Below are 11,082 nucleotides of genomic sequence, written 5' to 3'. Positions count from 1 at the left end.
CAAAGGATATATAACAAAGTATTGAGATGAACTTTTGATATTGACCAAATACTTATTTTCCATCATAGTTTGCAAATAAATTCTTTCCAAATCAGACAATGTGAGTGTCTGGATTTGTTTCCACATTTTGTCTCTCATAGTTGAGGTATACCTATGATGAAAATTACAGGCCTCTCTCATCTTCTTAAGTGGGAGAACTTGCACAATTAGTGGCTGACTAAATACTTTTTTGCCCCACTATATATTACATTGTTTGTTTTAAGTTGTTTTTAGTCATTTATAATAAATGTGATTATTTATACTAACTACACTTATATTATTCACCTGATATCATACTTCAGCCTGTTGGCGCTCCTATTATCTCCATCAATTTCTGCTTAAATTACCTTGGTTATGTTAAAGGGACACTGAACCCAAATTTTTTCTTTCGTGATTCAGATAGAGCATAATATTTTAAGCAACTTTCTAATTTATTCCTATTATCAAATTTTCTTTATTCACTTGGAATCTTTATTTGAAATGCAAGAATGTAAGTTTAGATGCCGGCCCATTTTTGGTGAACAACCTGGGTTGTCCTTGCTGATTGGTGGATAAATTCATCCATCAATAAAAAAAGTGCTGTCCAGAGTCCTGAACCAAAAAAAGCTTAGATGCCTTCTTTTTTAAATAAAGATATCAAGAGAACGAAAAAAAAATTGATAATAGGAGTAAATTAGAAAGTTGCTTAAAATTGCCTGCTCTATCTGAATCACAAAAGAAAAAAATTGGGTTCAGTGTCCCTTTAATTGCCCCTTAATATAGAGCTTGTATGAGTTTATCTTAGGCTACACCTTACAGAGGGACAATTCATTAGCAGTATTCGGTCCATGAGAAAACTCATTCTCCAGCACTGATCTCTTGAAAACCCATATAGTCCTGTAATGTTTATATTACTTAAGTTTTTGCACATGCTCAGTTCATGTATTAATAAAAATATAATCTCTTATACCATGAAACTTGTACTCAGTTTTACAACTGTTGGAAAGTTTGTAAGTCTTAATGATAAAACTACAAATACATTGACATTAATATTAGTAAGTCATCAATATTAAATGTATTAGCTGACGCGTTTTTGTTTGTTCTGGCCCCATATCTTGTGAAAACACACAAAACGTGAGACATTCTGTAATTTAATAGTTTATCCTGTGTTAAACTAGATATTGTTCACTAATTTGTACAAACGGAAAAACAAACCTTTTAATAAACAAATACAAAAAATCTTTATTGTACAAAACACAAGTCTGATGTTTATAAAATGCAAACGTACCAAATACACATTAATATGAATAGGCACCAGATACCCAGTGAGGCAGCGTAATCAGCTCCTATATTCAGTGAATAAATGTTAGAAATGTGTCATTACCACGGTTTAGTTCCAGCGTGTCTATAACTGGGATACTCTGGGACTCCCACAGCTGGATACAAACTCTCTGTGTCTGGGAACTTCCATTTTATTGTCCCAGAAATCTATAGTAAAGGTGAGCTGAGCTTAAAACATGTATATAGCTTGTAACAATAATTGTAATAAGAACGATTAACACAAAAGAATACAAAAAGCATAAAGACTCCAGGGGCAGCTACTGTGTGAGTACAGCAGTATTAGACTGTCCTTGCCCCCGAGTACTGTAGGAACTGTAAATACCGTACTCACAGCTCCCCTCTAGCCACAGCTCTGCATTCATTCTCTTTTCTGTCCATTTCTGGGAAGTGACGGATTCCAGAAATCGGTTTCTAAGCCCAAGAGCTCACACTTTATTGCTTATATTTTCATGTATTCAGTTAATGACCCAGCTCACCCGCAGAGCCACATCTGTGGTGACAGATCCACTACCTAATGTGCCCCATGTGTATCTGATGACAAGACAGTGATGGGGTAGGTGCTGGGCAGACAGTGGTGGCTTCGGGAAGGTCACACTGCAATATTTAAGCAAGTGCACACTCAGTGACACTCCTTAGAAACTTCTTTGCTGACACTAATCCTTTTTACGGAATAGCTTCCTGAAGACAGACTTGTTCCGTGGCTTTAAAACTCCTGCGTGGCTCCCCTGCCCACTCCGCTCCAGGTGAGAAACCTCAAGTCCTGCTGCAAAGGAGTGTGACCGCCCCCGAGGGGCTGGGGGGTCCGTGATATATAGGGTGACTGAGTAGCTGGGAGACGTCTTCTGAGGGCTTGAGAAGGAGGACATCTTCTGATAAACAGCTGTAACACAATGACAGGGACATGGGGTATAGCTGCTGCCAGTATGTGACTGCACAGAAGAGATAGCAGGGAACTCCTGCCTGCACCTCTGTGTATAGCAACTTACCAGTGATACCTTGCAATAAATCACTATAAATTAGAGAAAAAATAAAACAAAAATTGTGATATAAAACACTCCCAATAGGATATAAAGTCCCCGGGGAATCTTACAGACGTCCTTAAATGAAAGAGAAATAATGAAGTCCTATTAGGCACATTAGTATTATAAACTGTGGTTCCGTTCTCACACAGGATAGAGCTATGACTCATGTGTAGCATCAATTAAAGTTGGGCTCGTGGGCAAAGCACTTTAAAAACATTTATTGGACATAAAGTTCAAAATCAGGTGGGTGTACAAGAGACAATTTTAATGAACTTCAAAACTCAGCAACAGGCAACTGTTACACCGTCTTCATGAGGTAGTCTGAGCTGTTCAAAATCATTTCCCACCCACCTTGTGAAGTCACAGTCCACTGCCCAATAGCATCCGACACACGTTTCACCAGTACGATACTGGCTTTTTCAAGGATGATCATCCACAGTTTATAATATTGATGTCCCTAGGACTTCACTTTTGTGTTTTCTCTTTCATTTAAGGACATCTGTAAGATTCCCCTGGGACTTTATATCCTATTTTGAGTGCTTTATATCACAATTTTTGTTTTATTTTAACTTTGCTTACCTGAGTGAGTGTTACATTAGTGAACTGTACACAAGTGAGTGTTACACGAGTGAGTGTTACATATGTGAGCTTACCTGAGTGAATTGGAATGTGAGTGTCTCAGTGAGTGACAGGGCATGTGAGTGAGCAACAGACAGGGAATGTGAGTGTCTCGGTGAGTTAGTGACAAGGAATGTGAGTGTGTAATTGAGTGAATGATATGAAATGTGAGTGTCAGTGAGTGATAGGGAATATGAGTGTCTCAGTGAGTGACAGGGAATTTGAGGGTCTCAGTGAGTGATAGGGAATGTAAGTGTGTGAGTGAGTGACAGGGAATGTGAGTGTCTGAGTGAGTGAATAACATGGAATGTGAGTATCTCAATGAGTGAGTGACAGGGAAAGTGAGTTTCTCAGTGAGTGACAAGGCATGTGAGTGTCTAAGTGAGAAAGTGAGTGACAGACAGGAAATATGAGTGTCTCAGTGAGTGAGTGACTGGAAGTTTGAGTGTCTCAGTGAGTATGTGACATGGAATGTGAGTCTATGAGTGAGTGACAGGGAATGTGAATCTCAGTGTCTGAGTGACAGGAAATGTGAGTGTGTGAGTGACAGGGAATGTGAGTGTGTGAGTGACATGGAATGTGAGCGTGTGAGTGAGTGATATGGAATATGAGTGACAGGGAATGTGAGTGACAGGGAATGTGAGTGACAGGGAATGTGAGTGACAGGGAATGTGTGTGAGTGACAGGGAATGTGAGTGTGTAAATGAGTGAGTGAGGGAATGAGAGCACCTCAGGAACTAAGTGACAATGTGAGCACGCAGGACTGTTGTGTTTGACAGTGTGTGTGTGCTGTACCTAGGGGACACTCAGTGTTATCACTTCATTACTCAGGGAGTTAGTGCACAGTGCTGGGTAGCACAGTAAGTGCCGCAGTCTCACCTGAACTGAAGGAGCGTGACCGCCTCCTGTTTGCCACCAATGCAAGGTCATCCTCCTGCCCACAGCTGTCTGGTGTCCTGCATGACTCCGCTGGGGACAAGAACTGGAGCTGGGACCTGGCAGGATGAGCGCCGGTTCTGCAGGGATCTGGGCATAGATAGGAGACAGGAGTCACATTGTATGCAGCATGAAGTTAGCTGTCCTGATGCATAACTCTCATTTATAGAATTTACACATTTGTTTAAATAAAGACATCCGTCCTCTCTCTAGGGACTTCCTAAAACCTAGAAACTGCAAAAATATGTCTAAGTATCAGTCAATTGTCTCAAAACCTTCAGTGTCAAGTTTATCTGTGAAACATACAGGCAGAGATAGTGCTAGTTATAAATAAATATGGTTTACCTTAAAAAAGGGTTCAGATATTTCACACAACAATATTAGTGACAATTAAACACCACTAAGTTAAAATGGTTGTATAATTAATTAATGCTTTACTCAAATATTTGTTTGAATATCATAAAATATAGAAAGTTTACTAAAAAAACATTTTTTATATTTACGGAAAAGCCCATTCACACAGACTTAGACACTGATGTCATTATAACAAAACCCTGAGATATCTCAGTACTTTTTTTTTATTTATTTTTATTTGAGAGAGGAAGTAACACAAAAATCAAAGGAATACAATGACATCACACAGACTTCAAGTTCATATTGCATACATACGTTATCATATATACATCTTACAATTACCTTTACTAGGGTGGTTAGGTAAACAATATTGCACTTTGTTTGTTTCCTTCTGTGTCCATTTTCGTATGTAAATCTCAGTTCATTTTATGAACAATTGTGTAATATGTTTTGTCTCTGCTATGTGAGATAAATGGGGCTGATATACCATGCCCCGAATGTGGCTAACTCACCCTGTTTCCGTGCGAGCCTTCAGGCTCGCCAGAAACAGTAGTTAAGATCGCTGCTCCTTAACTGGTCCGCCTGCTCTGAGAGCGGACAGCAATCAACCCGATCGAATACGATCGGGTTGATTGACACCCCCTGCTAGCTGCCGATTGGCCTCGAATCTGCAGGGGGCCGCATTGCACAAGCGGTTCACAAGAACTGCTTGTGCAATGATAAATGCCGACAGTGTACGCTGTCAGCATGCATCGATATCTGTTGGACATGATATGCTGAGCGGATCACGTCGAACAGACCGATGATAAATCGCCCCAATGTCTTTTAAACAATTTTGAGGTATAGCACATTTATTTACAATAAGCGCTAGCTCTGCTCGGTGAGTACTCTGCTCTATTTTGTGTCACTTTAGATTTGTGCGGTTGGGATATTAGTACAACTGAGGATTCAGCTTAGTTAGTCAATAACAAGCCGGGAGCGATTCACTTTTTATTCCCAAGTTTACCACTGCTCAAGCCTGTTCTAGATGTTTCATGAGTTTTAGATTCCCCCACTGTAAATACATTTCAAGAGCATTTTTTGGGCTGTATATGCACTCACATACACAGATATACACACACACACAGGCACAAACACATACATATACACACACACACACACAGGTATGCACTCACATACACAGATATACACACATACATACACAGGCACATACACATACATATACACACACACACACACACACACACACACACACAGGTATGCACTCACATACACAGATATACACACATACATACACAGGCACAAACACATACATACACACACACACACACACACACACAGGTATGCACTCACATACACAGATATACACACATACATACACAGGCACAAACACATACATATACACACACACACACAGGTATGCACTCACATACACAGATATACACACACACACAGGCACAAACACATACATATACACACACACACACACACACACACAGGTATGCACTCACATACACAGATATACACACATACATACACAGGCACAAACACATACATACACACACACACACACAGGTATGCACTCACATACACAGATATACACACATACATACACAGGCACAAACACATACACACACACACACACACACAGGTATGCACTCACATACACAGATATACACACATACATACACAGGCACAAACACATACATATATACACACACACACACACACACACAGGTATGCACTCACATACACAGATATACACACATACATACACAGGCACAAACACATACATACACAGGCACAAACACATACATATACACACACACACAGGTATGCACTCACATACACAGATATACACACATACATACACAGGCACAAACACATACATATACACACACACACACACAGGTATGCACTCACATACACAGATATACACACATACATACACAGGCACAAACACATATATATATACACACACACACACACAGGTATGCACTCACATACATATATACACACACACACACACAGGTATGCACTCACATACATATATACACACATACATACACAGGCACAAACACATATATATATACACACACACACACACACACACACACACAGGTATGCACTCACATACACAGATATACACACATACATACACAGGCACAAACACATATATATATACACACACACACACACACACACACACAGGTATGCACTCACATACACAGATATACACACATGCATACACAGGCACAAACACATACATATACACACACACACATACATACACAGGCACAAACACTCACATACACAGATATACACACATACATACACAGGCACAAACACATACACACACACACACACACACACACACACAGGTATGCACTCACATACACAGATATACACACATACATACACAGGCACAAACACATACATATACACACACACATACATACACAGGCACAAACACTCACATACTCAGATATACACACATACATACACAGGCACAAACACATATATACACACACACACACACACACACACACACACAGGTATGCACTCACATACACAGATATACACACATACATACACAGGCACAAACACATACATATACACACACACACACACACACACACACAGGTATGCACTCACATACACAGATATACACACATACATACACAGGCACAAACACATACATATACACACACACACATACATACACAGGCACAAACACTCACATACTCAGATATACACACATACATACACAGGCACAAACACATATATATACACACACACACACACACAGGTATGCACTCACATACACAGATATACAGTGAGTGCAGAATTATTAGGCAAGTTGTATTTTTGAGGATTAATTTTATTATTGAACAACAACCATGTTCTCAATGAACCCAAAAAATGCATTAATATCAAAGCTGAATAGTTTTGGAAGTAGTTTTTAGTTTGTTTTTAGTTATAGCTATTTTAGGGGGATATCCGTGTGTGCAGGTGACTATTACTGTGCATAATTATTAGGCAACTTAACAAAAAACAAATATATACCCATTTCAATTATTTATTTTTACCAGTGAAACCAATATAACATCTCAACATTCACAAATATACATTTCTGACATTCAAAAACAAAACAAAAACAAATCAGTGACCAATATAGCCACCTTTCTTTGCAAGGACACTCAAAAGCCTGCCATCCATGGATTCTGTCAGTGTTTTGATCTGTTCACCATCAACATTGCATGCAGCAGCAACCACAGCCTCCCAGACACTGTTCAGAGAGGTGTACTGTTTTCCCTCCTTGTAAATCTCACATTTGATGATGGACCACAGGTTCTCAATGGGGTTCAGATCAGGTGAACAAGGAGGCCATGTCATTAGATTTTCTTCTTTTATACCCTTTCTTGCCAGCCACGCTGTGGAGTACTTGGACGCGTGTGATGGAGCATTGTCCTGCATGAAAATCATGTTTTTCTTGAAGGATGCAGACTTCTTCCTGTACCACTGCTTGAAGAAGGTGTCTTCCAGAAACTGGCAGTAGGACTGGGAGTTGAGCTTGACTCCATCCTCAACCCGAAAAGGCCCCACAAGCTCATCTTTGATGATACCAGCCCAAACCAGTACTCCACCTCCACCTTGCTGGCGTCTGAGTCGGACTGGAGCTCTCTGCCCTTTACCAATCCAGCCACGGGCCCATCCATCTGGCCCATCAAGACTCACTCTCATTTCATCAGTCCATAAAACCTTAGAAAAATCAGTCTTGAGATATTTCTTGGCCCAGTCTTGACGTTTCAGCTTGTGTGTCTTGTTCAGTGGTGGTCGTCTTTCAGCCTTTCTTACCTTGGCCATGTCTCTGAGTATTGCACACCTTGTGCTTTTGGGCACTCCAGTGATGTTGCAGCTCTGAAATATGGCCAAACTGGTGGTAAGTGGCATCTTGGCAGCTGCACGCTTGACTTTTCTCAGTTCATGGGCAGTTATTTTGCGCCTTGGTTTTTCCACACGCTTTTGCGACCCTGTTGACTATTTTGAATGAAACGCTTGATTGTTCGATGATCACGCTTCAGAAGCTTTGCAATTTTAAGAGTGCTGCATCCCTCTGCAAGATATCTCACTATTTTTGACTTTTCTGAGCCTGTCAAGTCCTTCTTTTGACCCATTTTGCCAAAGGAAAGGAAGTTGCCTAATAATTATGCACACCTGATATAGGGTGTTGATGTCATTAGACCACACCCCTTCTCATTACAGAGATTCACATCACCTAATATGCTTAATTGGTAGTAGGCTTTCGAGCCTATACAGCTTGGAGTAAGACAACATGCATAAAGAGGATGATGTGGTCAAAATACTCATTTGCCTAATAATTCTGCACTCCCTGTACACACATACATACACAGGCACAAACACATACATATACACACACACACACACAGGTATGCACTCACATACACAGATATACACACATACATACACAGGCACAAACACATACATATACACACACACACACACAGGTATGCACTCACATACACAGATATACACACATACATACACAGGCACAAACACATATACACACACACACACACAGGTATGCACTCACATACACAGATATACACACATACATACACAGGCACAAACACATATACACAAACACACACACACACACAGGTATGCACTCACATACACAGATATACACACATACATACACAGGCACAAACACATACATACACACACACACACACACACACACACAGGTATGCACTCACATACACAGATATACACACATACATACACAGGCACAAACACATATACACACACACACAGGTATGCACTCACATACACAGATATACACACATACATACACAGGCACAAACACATACATATACACACACACACACACACACAGGTATGCACTCACATACACAGATATACACACATACATACACAGGCACAAACACATATACACACACACACACAGGTATGCACTCACATACACAGATATACACACATACATACACAGGCACAAACACATATACACACACACACACACACACACACAGGTATGCACTCACATACACAGATATACACACATACATACACAGGCACAAACACATACATATACACACACACAGGTATGCACTCACATACACAGGCACAAACACATATATATACAGGGAGTGCAGAATTATTAGGCAAGTTGTATTTTTGAGGATTAATTTTATTATTGAACAACAACCATGTTCTCAATGAACCCAAAAAACTCATTAATATCAAAGCTGAATATTTTTGGAAGTAGTTTTTAGTTTGTTTTTAGTTTTAGCTATTTTAGGGGGATATCTGTGTGTGCAGGTGACTATTACTGTGCATAATTATTAGGCAACTTAACAAAAAACAAATATATACCCATTTCAATTATTTATTTTTACCAGTGAAACCAATATAACATCTCAACATTCACAAATATACATTTCTGACATTCAAAAACAAAACAAAAACAAATCAGTGACCAATATAGCCACCTTTCTTTGCAAGGACACTCAAAAGCCTGCCATCCATGGATTCTGTCAGTGTTTTGATACGTTCACCATCAACATTGCGTGCAGCAGCAACCACAGCCTCCCAGACACTGTTCAGAGAGGTGTACTGTTTTCCCTCCTTGTAAATCTCACATTTGATGATGGACCACAGGTTCTCAATGGGGTTCAGATCAGGTGAACAAGGAGGCCATGTCATTAGATTTTCTTCTTTTATACCCTTTCTTGCCAGCCACGCTGTGGAGTACTTGGACGCGTGTGATGGAGCATTGTCCTGCATGAAAATCATGTTTTTCTTGAAGGATGCAGACTTCTTCCTGTACCACTGCTTGAAGAAGGTGTCTTCCAGAAACTGGCAGTAGGACTGGGAGTTGAGCTTGACTCCATCCTCAACCCGAAAAGGCCCCACAAGCTCATCTTTGATGATACCAGCCCAAACCAGTACTCCACCTCCACCTTGCTGGCGTCTGAGTCGGACTGGAGCTCTCTGCCCTTTACCAATCCAGCCACGGGCCCATCCATCTGGCCCATCAAGACTCACTCTCATTTCATCAGTCCATAAAACCTTAGAAAAATCAGTCTTGAGATATTTCTTGGCCCAGTCTTGACGTTTCAGCTTGTGTGTCTTGTTCAGTGGTGGTCGTCTTTCAGCCTTTCTTACCTTGGCCATGTCTCTGAGTATTGCACACCTTGTGCTTTTGGGCACTCCAGTGATGTTGCAGCTCTGAAATATGGCCAAACTGGTGGCAAGTGGCATCTTGGCAGCTGCACGCTTGACTTTTCTCAGTTCATGGGCAGTTATTTTGCGCCTTGGTTTTTCCACACGCTTCTTGTGACCCTGTTGACTATTTTGAATGAAACGCTTGATTGTTCGATGATCACGCTTCAGAAGCTTTGCAATTTTAAGAGTGCTGCATCCCTCTGCAAGATATCTCACTATTTTTGACTTTTCTGAGCCTGTCAAGTCCTTCTTTTGACCCATTTTGCCAAAGGAAAAGAAGTTGCCTAATAATTATGCACACCTGATATAGGGTGTTGATGTCATTAGACCACACCCCTTCTCATTACAGAGATGCACATCACCTAATATGCTTAATTGGTAGTAGGCTTTTCGAGCCTATACAGCTTGGAGTAAGACAACATGCATAAAGAGGATGATGTGGTCAAAATACTCATTTGCCTAATAATTCTGCACTCCCTGTATATACACACACACACAGGTATGCACTCACATACACAGATAT

At 40.4% G+C, this 11,082-nt stretch overlaps 1 protein-coding gene across 4 annotated transcripts in view; it reads right to left on the bottom strand.

The window, feature by feature from the left end:
- Window positions 1–1,234: 1,234 nt before the first annotated feature.
- LOC128658211 (uncharacterized) overlaps window positions 1,235–11,082 on the bottom strand; it is a 149,781-nt gene continuing 139,933 nt past the window's right edge. For all 4 annotated transcript variants that reach the window (XM_053712740.1, XM_053712744.1, XM_053712741.1 and 1 more), the window contains 2 exons: window positions 3,879–4,025; window positions 1,235–2,239 (listed from right to left, as the gene is read on the bottom strand). In XM_053712740.1, coding sequence (XP_053568715.1) covers window positions 2,013–2,239; window positions 3,879–4,025 — 374 coding nt within the window. In that variant the 3' untranslated portion in view covers window positions 1,235–2,012. The remainder of the gene's footprint in view (window positions 2,240–3,878; window positions 4,026–11,082) is intronic.

The sequence above is a fragment of the Bombina bombina genome, chromosome 4 (assembly GCF_027579735.1).
Source record: "Bombina bombina isolate aBomBom1 chromosome 4, aBomBom1.pri, whole genome shotgun sequence".
In the NCBI taxonomy this organism is placed as follows: Eukaryota; Metazoa; Chordata; class Amphibia; order Anura; family Bombinatoridae; genus Bombina; species Bombina bombina.
Note: the sequence above shows the minus strand (reverse complement) of the source record. Positions and strands in the feature narration are given on the sequence as shown.